Source organism: Corvus cornix, chromosome 1, assembly GCF_000738735.6.
Source record: "Corvus cornix cornix isolate S_Up_H32 chromosome 1, ASM73873v5, whole genome shotgun sequence".
Taxonomy (NCBI): domain Eukaryota; kingdom Metazoa; phylum Chordata; class Aves; order Passeriformes; family Corvidae; genus Corvus; species Corvus cornix.
This window is the reverse complement of record NC_046332.1, coordinates 28,648,714-28,667,021: the sequence shown is the minus strand read 5'-3', so window position 1 is coordinate 28,667,021 and position 18,308 is coordinate 28,648,714. Positions and strand designations below refer to the sequence as shown.

Genomic DNA, 18,308 nt, shown 5'->3' with positions numbered 1-18,308 from the left:
CTTCTAGGCTTTACTGCACCATTAACTTCATAATTGGCTTTAACTAATAAATTTAACAAAGGAAAACTCTCTACACTCTCAGTAAGCCCAGTCCTTCAAAAGCAGTGATATCTGAATATACAAAGACAGTTCACATCCGTGAATTACATGTGAAATCAAGGCAGAGAAGTGAAAGAATTGCCAAGGTCATGTTAAAACCGATTGATGGACAGCAGAGAGGCAAGTCATTAGACCGAGGAAAGGCTGGAAAGCACAAGGGTGAAGATACGGGCCTTGCCTGGGTTGGATCAACAAGTTTAACAATTTGCAGTGATGAAATGGTATTCAAACATGGGGAATAAGAGCTGCTTAATCCAAACAAAAGGACAGGAAGCACAGAGAAAGATTTTTTTGTGGTACTGACTGTTAGAAAGATACATAGGATGAAAAGGAAGGGAGGTCAGAACGGGATGCCGTGCAGATGAGGACAACAGAGGAATGCCTGCATGAAAAGGCAATCAGACAAATATGCTTCTTTTGCAGAATTAGGGATAAAGGTGCAATTTCCCTCTGTCCAGATAATCTGGACCAGCTGGGATTATTCCCCACAAACATCTCCTGCAACTCTGAAGGGCGCAGAAGGGGTTAAAGCTGCCTGCAGCACAAAGGGTGGCGGGAGCAGCCCCGTCAGACCAAGTCGAGCTGCGGAATCCCCGGGGACAGAACACCCGGGGCCCCTCCTCTGGGAAATGAGAACGGTGCGGCGGCCCCTTTAATAACGGGAGCCGGTGCTGATTAGTGTGGACGGCACGATCCACTGCGGAGCGGGAGCGGGAGCGGGAGCGGGAGCGGGAGCGGGAGCGGGAGCGGGGCGCCCGTCAACAGGCTGCTGTGCCCTAAGAGGGACGCTCAACAGGACTTACACCCCCGGCGCATTTATACAGGCGGGGGTCGTGCTGACAATTTCTCAGACATGATCAACACCTGAAATACCGAGAAATTATCTATTTCAGTGAAACATTTGTACTTCAGTGAAACATTTCTATTCTCTTTTTTTTTTTTTTTTTTCATTGAAGGAGGATGCGAGCTAGCTCAGGAAAATCTTGGCCCTATTTCCAAGGCACAAAATAAGAGTCAGTCCCCATTTTAAAAGAGTACATTCTCCGAGAGACCTGCAATGAATGAAAGGATTTGCATAAAGTCACGGCTGAAGGCTTTGTAGCAACTGGAATTTGATCTGAGGTTACCCAAATCAGAAGTCAGTGCCAGTTACAGGAACAATCTCCTTGTTTCCCTATTCCTTCCCACTATTCGACAATCAAAGAAAAGCCTTCGATACAGTGCCTTTCTCCAGTCAGGGCAAGGGAAGGACATCGTTACTTACAGGAATCAGGACAGTAAACAAACAAAGTGCAGACTGTTCACAATTAATTACTAACTAGAATTTCACTGGAAAGCACCTAGCAATTATTCCACATCAACAAGCCACCTGGAAAGCAGTGAGGGTGGTTTATGAAGAGCATTAGGACACAAAATAATGGATCATTTATTTCTTAATCAATAAGGACACACAGAGAATAAGGAGGGTCCAGTAGTGTAAGCATGTACAACAGCAGAGAACAGGTGATACTTGCTTTGACAAATACTTGGAATACGTAACAACTTAAAAAGAATCACTTCATGAGATGCAGTAAGAAAGTGTCTACATTTAGGAACATACACTAACCCTAAATACTTAGAAAATCTATTAATTAGGAATGTGGGGGACATTTTGCTTCTGTGAATGGTTAAATATGTGTCCTAATGTGTTTGCACAGTACATATCACACTAGGATACAGTTCTATGTGGCATGTGTGGGCTGTGCATTATAGGTACACATGCATTTATCAAATACATATATTCTGTGTGTCAGCTAAGCAGTAAAAATGGAATCTATGGCTTCAAGTTTACTTGTTACAGACAAGTGCCCCCTAAACATTTAGGAGTACTATCAAACAACATGTCTCACAAAACAGTGTTTCCACATCAAACTTAAATGACAAAAAAAAAAAAAATATATTCTATGGCCAGTTTGTTAAGCACATCAGTGGCCTGGATAGCACTAAGAGGACAAGCACCACTGGAAAATCAGCCTGCATAGAGCACCTTGGTTAGTAAGAATCCAGTAGAATTCCCAGACTGCGGGGAGCTGAACTGCTACAGTAAAAATAATCCTAGTAGATTGCAGTGAAATCAGCTCACTTACTTCCCTGTGGCAGGATGGGGGAGAGAATCAAAAGGGTAAGAGTGAGAAAACACATGGGTTGAGATAAAGACAGTTAATAGGTAAAGAGTCTGCACACACAAGCAAAGCAAAACAAGGAATTAATTCACTGCTTTCCATGGGCAAGCAGGTGTTCAACCATTCCCAGGACAGCAGGCTCCATCATGTGTCATGGTTACTTTGAAGAAAATTAACTCTACCACAGCCCAAACCAGCAGAGCATGGGATAAAAGGCATTCAGGCATTCTCAGCAAGCAAGTGGTCTTCAATAAATTGTAGACCTGAAATAAAGAATGCCAGCAATGCTTTGGTGACAGAAAACTGGGAACAGGGAAAATACAGCAATCTTTTAACAGCAAGTAGAGCTGCACAAACTAAAATATAATGAAAGGAGGGAAAGATGTTTCCTTCCTTCTCAAAGAATATTAAGAATTGATAAATATATTTATATATACTGATCTAAATATATTTGTGGAATGAAATGCAGAGCTATAATCAATTGTGGGACTCTACCAAAAAGAGAGAAGTTAGATTTGTTAGGCAGTAAATATTTACACTTTGTTAGTGCTCAACTAACCAGCCCAGCTGGCTTGGTGTGAATGCTATGGAGATAACTCGGAAGGGTCAACAGCCAGACCAGAGAGTTTAGGATCAGCAACAACAACTCTCTCATCCTGAAGAGTTTTGCATAGGCATGTCAAATGTGGGAGATCACCTAACCACAGCCTTGTTGTTTTTAATACCAGTCTCTCATCTATCACCCCAAAATAGTAATTTCTTTTCCCTTTGGCTCATTCAAGAGCATACATCCAGTATTAATCTGGAGAATGTCAGGTTTGATTTTTCAGCATTTTGTATATGTTCTTCAAGCTGTTCCATTTCCACTGTTTCTTGCTGACCTACCACAAAAACCTCTTACTATGGCAATTTCTAGCCAAAACTTCTCCATTTAGAGAGCCACAATTCACAAGAAGCCTTGATTTTGTCTTTGTTTTGTTTTGAAACATGTTTACAGCCAAATTCCACACTGCTTGTTTGTCCTATTAGTTTCAGCACAACTTGTAAGAAAAAATATTCGCCCTCCAAATCAACGAAATATAAAATAGGAGCATAAACATAATCTCTGTACCAAGCCTTTCTTTGGAAATGAACATATCTCTGCCTTCTCCAGCCCCATAATGGAAGTGTGTTGACATGGCAGATACTGATGGTGCCAGTTTCATGTACCTGAGGTTCAGAATTTTAGAAATTGTGAGGCAGGCTTAATGAAGTTCACCGTAGCTGGGCTGCCATGGAACGACACTTCAGGGTAGGATTGCAAGAGGAAAGCAGCAAGCAGAAGCAAGACATGCAGTCCTCAATACAAGCAAAGAATTGTCAGGGATTTTGCATAAATAAAAATCATCTGGCCTTTACAGTGCTCATAGGAAATTGAAAATCAGTTCATCTCCATACAATCCTCATTCTGCCCTGTCCCCTAATTTGCAAATATCATTTAAAAACAGCAGGTGAACATAATATTGCCAAGGAAGCAGAGGAGTCAGCTCTCATCATGGAGGCCCTTTATCTTTTCTTCAGATGGCCAAATGTCCATGCCGTAACAGTGCCTGAAGTACAAATTTAGGAAGTCTTGGTGATGGTGAAAGTTGTTGCTGAGTAGCTTCATCAGGAGGAGAATCTGAGTAAAAGGAGCACCACCATGTATCAGAAACTTGGAAACTTCATCAATATTAATGGGAACCTGGAGATTTTGTCAATATCAATGGATCTCAAGCAGGTGTAGGCTGGAAACTTGTGAGAGCTCTGGGTGTCACATACTGGCACACATTCAAATGTGAGAAGTAAAGGGTCATATAATGGTGATACTGATAGAAGACTATTATCCTTTTATTTTTAATCAAAGAAGACAATATTTGGAGGAAGCAGGCAGGAACAGAGCAGGCAGTGAAGGAGAATATATACCTCATCAGTACTGCCAATATAGTCAAAGAAATCTCTTCAGCCAAGACTATGATCTCTCATACACCAAGTGTCAATGAGAGCTTTTCAAATAGTTAACACCTTCTCATGACTCACTCTGACATCTTTCATCTGCAAGGGATTTCACAGAATAGTTCTATGAATCAGAGGTTGCCAATAGCCAGTAAACTAGCAACTCTGCTCAAGAAACAGAGGCACCATCACAAGGATCATCTTCAGCATCAAATATGACTTCACTTCAACACAAATGTCCACAAACTATGATCACTCCACCCTGAAATTCTCCCTTCCATGGCAATCTTCTCATTTTCACAGAAAGACCCTTTGCAACCAGTCAACGCTTTCTCATGAAACCAGTACAGTGTGGAACAAGCAGACTTACACACTCATCACCATTAATAAATTCTCAAAGCCGTCACTTCAACCAGATATGCAGTTGATTCTGCATATTGAGTGTCCTGGTTTTTTGTTGCCTACAGTGAACTAGAAAGCTATCTCTCAGCAACAGAAGCCTTGATAATGCAGAGTTCCCCTTCACAAACAATAGGAGTTGCAGGATCACTACTGCTGCTGCCTCAGGAGAAAGTAAAAGGTGGTGTCTTGCTTTCACAGTGCTAATTTACAAGGAGCAGGCTGGACTGGCAGTGATGTGGTGTGCTGCTTTTATGATGCTGTCCCTGCAGCTGATGGTTGACCTTGGAAACAGTCGTTTGCCCCCACAGGAACAAACATCTGAAACATTGTCACAATGACATTCTAGAATGTACCAGAGTGACAATGCAGATGCCATACAAACTGCAACACTACAAGGCATGACAATGGCACATACCAGAAATGCATTATCATGTGCTCTTGCTAATTTGGCAGTGTTCATTAGGAATGCAAATCCATGCCAGAACTGGACAAAACCTGGCTGTATCACTAAATAAACTGACAGCTCAGAATGAGGAACCATGCCAAGATAAAAACTATGTTCCTTTCAGCTCATGTGACTATTTGCTTTCATAAAATTACATATTTGCTCTTTCACTGACTCCTGTGAATGCCTATTTGCAGGGATGTAACTGAAATATAATACCCATTTTTCCTGAGGCAGAAAAAGGAACCAGATTGAGTTTCCTCTCTCTGAGGTGTGCTGCCTTTATGGTATGTGGCTGGAGCGAAGTGCAGTGAAAGCTAGTGGTAAAACTAGGCTGAAACAGTGTTGCCTTTGAGTGGAGAATATCTAATGAAGAAAAAAAAAAAGGATTCCAGTTATAGATCTAGTTTTCAGGCAAAACCTATCTTTATTAAAATAGATTTTATTAATTTTTCTTTTCTTTCTTAGAGTTTCTTTTCATACTAGGTAATCTTTGTCTGGTCTTCCATAGGTAAATTATTCTGTGGCTTTGTCACACTTGCTTTAGACTATGAGCACCTTAGGCTGAGAACAGGCATCAAGGAGCATGTGGGATTCTGTGCTATATTTGCTACAAAGCACAGCACTCAGAGAGGGACCAGTACCAATAACAGCAGTGTACTCTTCTTCTCCTAAGCACAACTCATCAATAAAATAGTTAAGTGATTTCTCTGTCCGGCAACACTTTCCCCATTCTCCCACCCCACTATTCACTGAAAAAATCTGAAGAAAGTGCAACATTATAGAATAGGAATGTAGGAGCACCTTATGGAGAGACACTGTGGGCCCCACTAGTGACAGGAAACGATGCCAAATTCCTGTTCAGGAATCTACATTCTGCAACAGGCACTTCAACCTCTTTCTCATCTTCTCATGTCTATTATGTTTTAGTCCACAGTGAGTTGCATAGTCGCTGAATTCCAACCCAAGTATACTGTATTTTACTGTTGGGTGGTAATTCCCAAATATTTCGTGTGTGATTCCCTAGCAAAAACCATCTAATGCTGTTGAAAGGAAAAGGGCATCCCCCTTTCTTCAACACAGAAATAGGCTATGAGGTCCTTTCTCCTCTCCTATGGCCATACTGGTGCTTCCTGCATGTTTTTGTGACTGTTAGTGTATTGACACAAGAGAAAATAGCATTTTTTCCCTTTTTACTTGTTTATGCCCTGTTAGCAATTCCGAACATGTCAGGGAGGGCTCCAGCATATAACAGGTTTGGCAACATAAGCAGCAAGAACATGTCGCTAGGACCAGAGAGGAAGATAAGGAACAGAAACTCTGCGGCAATTACACATTAACTTTTCTCACTGCATCTCATGTCCTTTGGCTGAAAACTTTCCTATTTTAGAATGGTGAAATTACGTCTGGAGAAAAGGAATGTTCCACAGTAAAGCTGCTCAGCACACACAGGTTTTATTTTCTCTTCTTTCCAGAGACACCTAGTACAGTCTAGAATGACAGCAAATTATCTTTCTGTGTTCTTTTAACTATTCTCAATTGAGTCATTAGTTTCATCTTACAACTATTTCTTTCTGCTCACTTGCTCTTTCCACACTATGGAAATTTCCACAGTATTCCACGTGATTCTTTCACCATATTGTGGCAGTAGGATTTTAAATGCCCTCCTTCTTGACATTTAGTCACAGCCATTTTGTCCTCTGTCTGATCCACATTAGGATCTCTAGATTAGCAAGAGAGGAGAGGTCACTGTAGTGTTCCATTTAGTAGCATTCCAGTCACCAGGGTGGAATTCTTCAGAGAAGTGCGTACTGCTAATTTAAATCCCACATACAGTAACATCTCAGTAGAAGTACTGCAGTGTGCAGATTCTACACAAGTGTAGAAAGTCTTCCAGCAAAAAGTAAATAATTTAGACCAGGCTGGGCTCTATTATTAAACTAAACCAGCTGCAGAAAGTTTTACCAGTGCTAATGAAACCTCACAATTTTAAAGTGCTTGCCCTAAGGAGAACTCAGAACAAAAAGATGAGGAAGTTTCTAGACTTCACTTTTTTTTTTTTTTCCCAGAGAAAAAGCAAAACCTGATGTGAGTGAGTTTAAAAGTCTATAAGAGGATATAAAACCCCTCATATCATCTTGGTAAATGCTTGTTTCTTTTCTGTTCCTCTCCCGGCAGGAAAAGGAGGTGCTGCTTTGTTAATTTTAAATACTTAGGAATGTAAGGTGTGCAGACAGCCCTGAAAACACTTCACATCTTAAATGCGACTCCCCACTTTCCGAAAAGAGAAACCCTTTAGTTCTGCACAACATAACAATTGTCTCTGACTCAATCTCTGTGGATACAAGAATTCTGCTAGCAAGGATTTTCTTGCTATTTTCTAAGCCCGTGAGAGACTTTTCTCTCACACAGAAGAGGAGCAGAGTTATGTAAACAACCAAACACCTGCAGCCTTGAAAAGTCTTGTTTATAGTACAGTAGGAAAATATTTTGACAATGGATGTTTTAGGATTTTAGCCAATCACCCCCAAGGGGTGGCTGATCCTTTGTCCAATTAGACTATGAAGAAAAAAGTCTATAAAAGAGTTTGTAAAATAATTAAATAAATCAATCTTGCTGCACAATTCCTGCCTGCTGGATCTTCTCTCCTCCTCCTCCCCATGGCTGCGGGACACAGTGATATACCCTAGGGCCTAGGATGGTGGTAATAAATCTCTGTACATTTATGCTTTTCAGGCATCCTTAAGACAGCTGAGGAATTAATAGTAGCAGTAGAAGCTCTTTGTGTAATATCAGTCCTTCTGTGACCACATCTCATCCCTGATCTACAGAGAAAAGCCACTGCAGGTAGAAGACAGCCATGCCAAAAAAACCCCACCACACAGTGACTATGCATATAACTTCCAATCACTGTCCTGTAAGAACTGGAATAAACTGGAAGGAAACAGAGATTGTCAGTTCCCAAGAAGTGTATGAGCATTACACTCTGGCAGGTCAAACACAAACAGTTTTTCCAAAGTTACATACATATTTTGAATATCCAAGCATAGGCATTTCGCTTTCCTTGGGGTTTTGCTTTCTCCTGCCTAAAACATTAAACTGACCAGAAACATCAACCAGAGTTTATGACTGCCCCATGATCTCTCTAGATAAAATGCAGTGATGCAATTTGCTTAGTCACAAAAGTGACTATGTAAAACCTGGGGGACAAAAGAATAGACAGACAAGACTGGAAAAGGTGGCTCAGTAACACTTTGTCCCCAGTACTTGCTCAGGTTCTCAGAAATTGCTCAGGACAAGGTTATGGGGAAGAACAGACTTAGCGATTACAGTCAGATTAATCATGCACGTCACAAGCCCTTGGGAATAAAGCAAGCTTCTCTGCATACCAAGCTGATAACTGAGCTTACTGTAGGTACTAAGTTAATTAGTAGCAGTTGGGGCAGGAGGTTGAGTAGATAGTGAGATGAAACAGGGGAAAGGTGAAATGCTTCCTAGAGGCTGACAACAAGATACTGGAAGAAACAAAGAAAGAATAAAAAAAATAAATTTACGATCCTAACTGAAGAAATATACTGTTAAATGAAGGTTCCCACAGTATGACCAAACAACAAAGAACAGAAAGCTTTCTGAAAAAAAAAAATCTCTACTGCACATGAAAGGGAGACAGTTTAGGATGGCAGGATAAATGTCCTTGTTTACTCTCCCAGGCTTCAACACCTTGTTTAACAAACCCTGCAGAGTGATATCTCTCAGGCCTTACCCAAGCCCCACTACATTTTCTGTGCCTTTTAATCACCAGAGACTTCTTGATGCAGCTGTGTGATCAATTTTTCTTTGTTAGGGATCCCAGTGACAGTCTGAACCAGACTATGGAGAGAACCATAACAGCAGGCAGATAAAAATTTCCGAAGTCCTTCACAAATGCTAAAAGGCCTCATGTAGAAGCACTTTTCTGCTAGAAAACATATTGCAAAGGTTAGTTCACAGGAATTTATCCTGCTTTGTATCCTCAGACCAATAAAGCAGTATGTGTCACATTATAAACATGTTCAACTAATGCACACACAGCTGCATCATAAAGTACTGTTGTTTCATGCGTGCTTGTAAATAAATAGAAATAATTCCTAAAGATTCAGCACAGTCATCCATGAACTGCATGGGTAAACTCTACAGGAGTTACTGAACTCTGAACTTCAACAGAAATAAACTGATGCAATCAATACGAACAACAACCAATTCAACAAAGACCTACCATTTCTAGCCTTTTTCATCCTGATATTTCATAACTAAGAGTATTTTTTAAAATTGTGCACTTATCAAAACTACTATACAGATTGTCAGCAAAACCAACATCTTTCTATCTATCCACAAATCAAATACAGCCTTTCCAATCACAGAAGTAGTTTTCCACCAAATAATGAAGCATTTATTCACCTTTCTGACTTTCTATTAACTTAGCAAAAAGATCCAGCCCCAAAGCAGTGCCTACTCCCACAGGAGAATGTGCAGACAAGCAAAGTGCCTCAGCTCCCTCCACACAGCTGAAGTGCCTTCTATAGGAACTAACAAGGGGGATTCAACAATGGTCAGATTGTTGGGGCCTTTGGACAGTAGTCAGTGTACATACCAGAGCTAGGAGTTGTCTAAAGTCATCAGGCTGAGCTGGTAATCCATGATACATCTAACAGGCTTTGCTGAGTAAAAAATGAGTCTTAGATTCTACACCTTTCTGTGGGCTTACTCCATCCAAAAAGGAGGAATTTCCTTCTACTCCAATGGTTCGGGTCAAGTCAATCAAATGACAGCCACTACAGCCCTGGAAATTATTCCCACTCTTCCTCCCTTCTCCTCCACCACTCTGGCTATGCATTCCTATTGCTTCCCTTTAATGGGGAACTAATGGTTAGATGATACAACGAGTAGATTAAGTCAAGTAAATTCACTTTGGAAAAATGTAAGTACTTTCCCACTAGCTGAGATGGCTGGGCTGGTTCAGCAAGAGATCACCTGAGCACTGAATCACTGAAAGGAAGACAGGAGGAAATACAGAACAGGCAGGAGGAATAACTTTAATTACCTCCTCAAATCAGTAGGATATAAATCTTTTCTCTCTGAGGAATGTTTCTAACAACCACCAGCTACACTGATTAGAAGGTAGTTGCTGTTTGTACCGACATGTGCAGATTCCACCATGGGTCAGTCATGATGCCTGTGTAAAGAGGCTGTCAAAACAGTTTTCTCAAATCTTCCTTAGCAGTTAAGGTGTTCTCAACACCAGCCAACCCAAAACGGAAATCATATTTTCCATCTAAATAATAGCCTTGCAAAATGACATGCTACACACCAGAATCCCGACTTTCTCCCCTTTATGTGGGTGTTAAGTCTGCCCTCTTCAAAAGAATTCTCTTGAAAGCAAAGAATGGACAACAATCAAAGCTAAAGGTCCTTTATCTGTCAGCAGCCAAAAAGGCAATTATAAGGAGAAAATATTCAAAACATAGAAACACTGACAAGTCTAGGCTGGAAAGGCAGATGATCTGATCCAACCTCTTACTGAAAGCTGGGCCCTGGACTCAGCTCTGTCTTGAGTATTTCCAGTCAAGAGGATTCCTCCATTTCTCTGGGCAAGTAATGGCATTTTGCTGTCTTCACATTAAAGACTGTTTTTATTATATCTAGAGGCACTTACCCTTTTTCCTGTTGCCTCTTATGCTGTCACCATGTACTCTCATGAAGACTCCCTCCCTCCTCTCTGCAACTGCCTACTACTCTTAGAAAACTCTGAGTAGACACTCACCACCTGCCCAAGCCTTCTCTCCTCTTGGCTGTACAAATCCAACCTCTTTAAGTTGTCAAAGTTCTCCAACCCTCAAAGCATTCACCAGATCATATCCAGTTTTTCAGATCACATCCAAACTGGGGGGACCAAAACTGTACACAATATTTCAGGTATGTCCTAACAAGTGCTGCGTAGAATAATCCCACCCCTTGATCTGTTCATTACCCTCGTACTGATGCAGCCCAGGACACAAGTTTACCTTCATTGCTTCAAGGGCACACTGCTGACTCCTGTTGAGCTTCCCTTTCATCATGTCCACCAAGTTTATTCCAGCAGAGCTGCATCCCAGTCAGTCTGGCCCCAGCCTGTACTGCTGCTTGGGATTATTCTGTCCCTGCATGACTTTACATTTATCTTTGTTAAACCTCATGTGATTCTTGTTGGTCTAAACTTCCAAACTAAATACTATTAATAAACATTTAGCAGTTGTGCATCTTCCTGTTACAGACACCCAACCATGAGCTCCAGCCTGCTCCTGGAGATAATTCATCCTGTAGTGTTCAAGAACTTACAGTGAGGTAAACACTGATGAGTTCTAAGGACATTTAAGAGAAATCTCTTGATCAGCAGCCCTTACCCCTATGGAAGATTCCAACTTCCCAGACATCAGCTGGGAATAACAAATTGCTTAGATGAGCATATCTAGGAAATTCCTGAAGTTTGCAGGAAATAACTTCTTGTCACAGATACTCAGTGAGACAACTAATAAAGATGCCCTCCTAGACTTGCTATTTGTGAATAGAGAAGGACTCATGGGAGCATTGGTGCAGCCTCACCCGGAGTGCTGGCAACAGTTCTGGACGCCGCCACTTCAGAGGGGTGTGAAAGTCTTTGAATGTGTGCAGAGGAGGGCAACAAAGCTGGTGAAAGGGCTGGAAGGTGTGTCCTGTGAGGAGTGGCTAAGGGCTCTGGGTTTGTCCAGTTTGGAGAAAAGAGAGGATGAGGGGCGGCCCCCTTGCTCTCTGCAGCTCCCTGAGGAAGGGAAAGGGAGAGGGAGGTGCTGATTCCTTCTCCCAGGGATCCAGTGACAGGACAAGTAGAGATGGCTCAAAGCTGTGTCAGGGGACATCAGGAAGCATTTCTTTACCTAGAGTGTGGTCAGACACTGGAACAGGCTTCCTAGAGAGATGGTCAATACTTCAAGCCTGGCAGTGTTTAAGAGGCATTTGGACAATGCCCTTAATAACATGCTTTAGCTTCTGGTTAGCCCTGAAGCAGGTGGGGAATTGGGGTAGATGTAGGTCCCTTCCAACTGAAATTATTCTATTCTATTCTATTCTATTCTAATTTTCAGACACACACGAAAGGTTCAGATAACAGAAGTAATTCAGTACCTAATTCAGTTCTGCTGCTTATCATTACCTCTCATTCCCAGATACATCAGGGAGTAAAAATGTTTTTAACTCAGCCTTCTGTGAAATAATAACCTCTTGCCCCGTTTTTTTCCCTTTTGGTTGTAAAATCAAAGAGGGCATAAAACAACATTTGACAAACAGCACTTGATCAGGACAAGCATATGAATTTACATTTTACAGAAGTCATAAATAGATTTATGCGTGGGCCACATGATGTGGGCTGGGCAGGCAGTTGTTCCTGCTTTGTGAGGCAGAGATCAAGATTCCTTTGCTACGTGGGGAAAAACCCGGAATTTTCAGGGCAGTTTCTCTCATTGAAGTAAAGCAGACCAAACAGATACGACACAGGTAAGCACTCCCCCACTGCTCACTCCGCCCTCTTTCCTAATGAGTTTCCTGCTTTTGTGGGACAGACCGAGAAGAGCTGCAAAAGAGTAGGAGGTATGTGATCGTCTAGAAACTGCTTTGGATTCAGAACCTGGAAAACGGAGATTCTACTTTCCCACACAAAACTCATACAATGAGATCTTCCCATCAGTTGGTATCTTCCCATATTCACTAGTTTCTGACTTTTATTTTCCAAAGAAATCTTCATTGTTCTCCCTACCGAAAAACTCAGAAGAAGGAAGGGACAGTTTTAACTGGTGTTCTATTCTCGGGTCAGAACGGGAAGCAGCAGTGCACTTTTTTTCTTGTGATGAGGAGAGAAGTTAAAACATGACTGCTCGTACCTACCAAAACCTCTTTCTGGTAAGTAGAAAAAATGTGTTTCTTTTGTGTATATACACTTAACTATTTTTGCTGTAGTGAGGGGAAAGCACACAATGTAACATGGAGCTATAAAAAACTGTATTTGTTTGGAGATGCATATTCATAAAAAATATGCCCATTGTGTCATGCTTTTTCCTTCAAAGAGGTCTTCACCAAAACAGCCAGATAGATGTAGATTAGTATAACACATGCAAGACAGCTCCTTAATTATGGTGTTCTTGAATGCCACAGATCCCTGGTATTCATTCCATATTGCCTGCACACAGTGGCAACTGCTGTCTCTTTCACAGAAATGGGGTTTGGAATGGGGGTCAGGAAAGGCTCTCCTGTCTGAGAACAGAGCAAAAAAAACCACATCAGCAGAGAAAGAACTGAGGATACAGGCAAATACTCAAATAAATGCCTACATTTGACAAAAGCACACATACCCAGCTATATCCAGAACCTAAAGTTACATTACTGCTCTAGTGCTACACTGAAGTTAGATGCTCAATTTACCAGGGCAGACAGGCCCATTAAATAATGCTGCTTTTCTTCCGGGACCTGAATGAGTATTTGAATGTTCGTTATGCAAGGCACAAATGTCCTAGAATTAACCCTTAAAGTTATTCTGTGTCTTGCTTTTGCAGTAACCTCAATCTGCATCCCTGTTAAGCCAGAGCTTTTTAGATATGCCTGGTAATAAGTGCTGATGGTCTATTTCTGCATTTTATGTTTTGCAATTGTGTCCAAGTATTCCAGCTATTCAATATGCACGCACACAGGAAATTCTAGTATGTTTACATTGGTGTGCACAGATTTCCCAGGCTTATGATATACGTGCATGTACTCGAGCGTGTATGTTCTTACTTCAGTCACAATGCTTATAAATCTATTTAAATGCTCATGTTTCATGTTGAAAAAACTGTTCCATCTTCCACAGATGTCTGTCCCTTTAAGTGCCCATCTGTTCTCAAGTGCCTGCAACCACCATCCCTTCTGCCATGTGGTTAGAGACACGCTGGAAGAACATCCGCCAAACCTTGCTGCTTCTGTTCACTGCTGCTCTTCTCATCGGGGTCACCATGCTGGCCATTTCCTCTAACATCAACCCCGTAGGCTATTTCTTCCTCGGGGTAGGGGGAGTGTGCCTGGTCGGCTATTTGCTGAGTATGTTTGTCGAGTGTTACCTGAGGAATCAACACCAGCATGACGCAAATGAAATACCTCCAAACAGGCAAAGCCAAGCAGGGTAAGCAGCAACCTGGTTACTCCTCTTTCTCACCTTGCTCTTGGCCATTTTACACACCCTTTTGCAGCCCTTCCTCTAAGGCACCAAACGCAGACTCCGGTCCCAAAGACCAAAGTTCTTTTCGGGTGGTTTTCCCTCATTATTGACGTGGAGGTTGCAAATGTCAATGCCACACATGTCCTGTACCTTTTATGATATGATATATTTTCTTCCCCCTGGGAACTGATTTGCTAAAACTTGCCAATGTTAAACCAATCCAGGCCCATTTTATTTTTCTTTGAGTAATTGAGGCTTTCCAAACAATGAGTCAGACAAGGAAAAAGAAAAAATGCTGAAGCAATACCAAATCTTATTTGGGTTTAGCTCTATAAACCTTATATCTAGAGCAACTGTTTCTCGGCAAACTTTAAGAGAAACCTGCAACTGGGTGTGTTTTCACTCTTAAAATCCCAGCTTGGCAGTAATAAACCCCCTGATTTTTAGATGCTCTGAATATTTCCACTTCTTTTTGGCTTCATGTGCATTTGCAGGTTCTCAGCATTGCCCAATCTAACCCCAGTTTGCCTATTGTCCTTGAAGAGTTGGACTTTATTTGTAGCCTTGCTTCCTTGTATAATGCAGATAATCACTATCCACATGCATAAATGACTTGATATTCCTAAATACAGTGTTTATTTTTAGAAAGACCATATTAAAAAAGTCTATATTGGGCTTTGCTAGTTTGGGGGCATACTTGAAGAAAACTAGTATCTTTTTATTTAAAAATATGACCGGAAAAGAAAAATGTCTCTAAAGTAACATTTTTTCTTTGCAGATAATTCTTTTAAAGACAGAATAATTAGTCCTTGTTTAAACTAAATGAAAGTACTTAATTTTCTTCACTTCTTAAAAATGGATGAACATTGAGCTAATGTATTAAAAAAATTAGGTCCTGTTTTATTCCATGAGATAACTAGCAATTCTTAGTAATAAATTTTAACTGGTAGGAGGACACCAGGTTAAGCCTAGGACACTGAACTGAACAGTATGGGTAGCTTCACTTACTCTGGGGAGTGTGGGAAAATGGTCGGATGAGCTATTTGCTATACCAGTAAGAAAGATATTAAGTTGGCTGGAGAGGTGAGCTGGTTCAGAGGCAGAATATCCTACACAGCAATACCACATGAGATATCCTCAGTCCCATTTTTTGATTGTAGCATGGTCCCTACAGTCCATGATCTGTACTATAAACATAAACTAAGCAGTAAAATAACGAGTCTATCTGGCCTTGCTCTCTGGCACAGGGTGAACGCTGCCTACGAAGCGCCCACCTACGAGGAGGTGATGACCATGTCAGCTCCAGCAATATGGACAATTACATCCAACCCAGGCTCCGTGCCCTTGCCGCTGAGTGAGCCGCCCCCATACAATGTAGTTATTGAATCCTCTGCCCAACAGGAGATGATGGAGGAGGCTCTCCGGGGGCCACTGCCACCAGACACAATGCACACTCCTGAGACAGACACGGGCTCCAGGATGCAGCTGCAGCTGGTGCTGCCTCCAAGACTGCAGCGGTTTGTTTCGGACATCCATGAGGAGAAAGATATTGAAGACAGGTTCGAACCAGTGGAGCCACTCACTCCACCACCTGCTTATGAGATTGCCATCAGTGATGAGGTCTTTGAAGATGCTCACCAGCCCTCTGCATTAGGATTGATTTCACCTTCTATGCATACAGAACCAAACCCTCACTCCAATACAGGATGCTCCTAGAGGGCAGGTAAATGGCTGAGATTGCTTTGCCTGAAAATGCAAATGTTTGTTTCACCATTCTTTGAACCAGAGTTGAACTACAGACCCAGCTTCTGATGTTACTAGAATCTTTTTGCACGAAATATAAATCAATGCAATACCACACTGCTTTGTCCTGGCAGATACCTAAAACCTCTGTAAGGAAAGTTGTGTTATCTATGGCAGCATTCTCAAACTGGAGATGCACTTTTATGGGAGAGGAGAAGTAAATCATGAGAAGAGAAAAGGTTGCCAAAAGACCTCTGAAGAAGGACTGTAGGATGCAGCCAGAAGAATCTGCCTGAAAAAGGCGAGGAATAGAAACAACGCTAAGCAGGACCTGCCTGTGCATTGCAAACAGCAATATTGCTGAGTGCTGTGTGGTCATCAGCCACCCTGAAATCCCTACAGAGAGAACAAGCCTGCAGTCCTCGAGTTGCTGTTTTGCAGCAACACAAATTTATGGTCTAAGCTGTTTGTTACTGTCCCTCTGCCACACCTGCTCCACATCCTCAACTGTGCTACATGGGACTGTAACTGAGAGGAGAGTGGCTGACTGCATCTGGAAGCTGGTACCACCTGATACCTGTCACTTAGGGTTGAAAGGTTGATAGTATGCATTAAATGACTTTGGTTGTTCACGAAGATCTCATCCCACACAGCCAGTGGTGGACAAGAGGGAGATAAGCTTTCCCCCTGCAAGAGAGGCCAGCAATGGGATACATACACATGTAAGCATTCTCTGCCTGGACCACTAGCCTTCGTGGCTCTACAGCAGGGTGTATGTCTCTGCTGTACTACAGATGTACTCTAACACGAGACACTTTATTGTCATCATGGCAAGCACTTGCACAGAAAGGCCAAAGCTCCTCCAGTTCTCTGTGGGCTCTGGAAAGGTCCAGTGTGTCTGCCGAGGTCACAGCTGCAGCACAGAGCACCTGAGGACAACAGTCCCAAGGCACATTTGGCCTTCATCATGACGGTTCTAGGCTGTAGGCAGGTTCTAGCAGTCACTGATCAGTGATGCTGTGCCTTTTTAAAGGGTGAGCTAAACCGATCAGCTCTGCAGTGTCAAAGTGGTCTCCAGCATGAAAAGAGATGCATTTGCGTCTGGTGAATGTCCAAATTTAAAAATAAAAATCGTGGTCTGAGCCTCCTGTGAAGGAGAGCAGCAGTCATCACAGCCTTGCTCACATGACTGCATCTTTATTCATATGAGGAACCATCAAACCATAGGCTAGAAGCAAATAAATTATTTCTTATTGTTTGATTCTTTATAGTTCAAAGAAAAAAAAAGATCTTTTATGTTGTTTATAAATAAACAGGACTGCATTAAAAATTCCTGGTGGCATCATTAATTTTTCCTCCCAAAAGAAGCACTCCACAAAGCCATTATTTTGCTTACATTCTTCTTATTTGATAATCTTGGCTTAGAAAAAAGAGAGGAGTTCAATTTCTGAATCTACAGCTGAATTACTTTATTATCATTATTGGTGAGCAATTATGATACCTCTATCATGGAAGTATTATGAGAGACAAACTTGCTGATAAAGGCAACATGATTTCTTTAATGGCAATCACTACTTATATTTCCCTCCTGTGTCTGCGAACAGAAATGAAATAAAGGTCACCAAAAGGTATCACAGGTATGTGACGCAGGCATAGAACCTTTGAGTCTTACACTGGGCAACTCAGGACCTGTCTGAGTGCACCAAATTGCCAGGAGTCAGGAAGAAATTCAGGTGACCAGCACAAACTAAACACTAGCCAAAACAAAGGTCAAAAATGTCACCAGTTACGATCAGTACAATTTTGTCTTCAACATTTGTAAAGGTTGTCAAGCCTTTGGACTTGTGTTAAGCTTTAGCAAGTAGAATTCCTGTGCACCAGGGAGCAGCCATCTGAAGCTTTGTGTGACTTTTTGTAAGTTGTATGAGGAGCAGCTGAGGGAGCTGGGGTTGTTTAGCCTGGAGAAGGCTCAGGGGAGACCTTACTGCTCTCTACAACTCCCTGAAAGGAGATTATAGCCAGGTGGGGTTTGCTCTCTTCTCCCAGGCAACCAGCGACAGGACCAAAGGAATTGGCCTCAAGCTGTGCCAGGGGAGGTTCAGGCTGGGTTTCAGGAGGAATTTCTTCACAGAAGGGTTGTCAAGCATTGGAACGGGCTGCCCAGGGAGGTGGTGAAGTAACCCTCCCTGGAGGTGTTTAAGGAAAGACTGGACGTGGCACTCAGTGCTATGGTCTAAGTGACATGGTG

The 18,308-nt window shown here is 41.9% G+C and overlaps 1 protein-coding gene across 2 annotated transcripts; it reads left to right on the top strand.

Annotated features, from left to right (window-relative positions):
• The first annotated feature begins 12,518 nt into the window (after nucleotides 1–12,518).
• On the top strand, nucleotides 12,519–17,392 carry TMEM139 (transmembrane protein 139). 2 transcript variants are annotated; one of them, XM_010396152.4, is made up of 4 exons: nucleotides 12,519–12,627; nucleotides 12,865–13,029; nucleotides 13,973–14,281; nucleotides 15,565–17,392. In XM_010396152.4, exons 3-4 carry the CDS (start codon nucleotides 14,034–14,036, stop codon nucleotides 16,031–16,033), a joined length of 717 nt encoding a protein of 238 aa, XP_010394454.1. In that variant the 5' UTR covers nucleotides 12,519–12,627; nucleotides 12,865–13,029; nucleotides 13,973–14,033; the 3' UTR covers nucleotides 16,034–17,392. The 2 variants fall into 2 exon arrangements, with proteins under 2 accessions (XP_010394454.1, XP_019139246.1); XM_019283701.3 differs by lacking the exon at nucleotides 12,519–12,627 and adding an exon at nucleotides 12,652–12,720.
• Nucleotides 17,393–18,308: the final 916 nt, after the last annotated feature.

What these genes read in the sequence shown, in the direction of transcription:
- TMEM139 (XM_010396152.4), top strand. Translation starts at nt 14,034, where the DNA reads ATGTGGTTAGAGACACGCTGGAAGAACATCCGCCAAACCTTGCTGCTT. An exon ending in AACAGGCAAAGCCAAGCAGG is followed by an intron (nt 14,282 to 15,564) that starts GTAAGCAGCAAC and finishes TCTCTGGCACAG; the next exon opens with GGTGAACGCTGCCTACGAAG.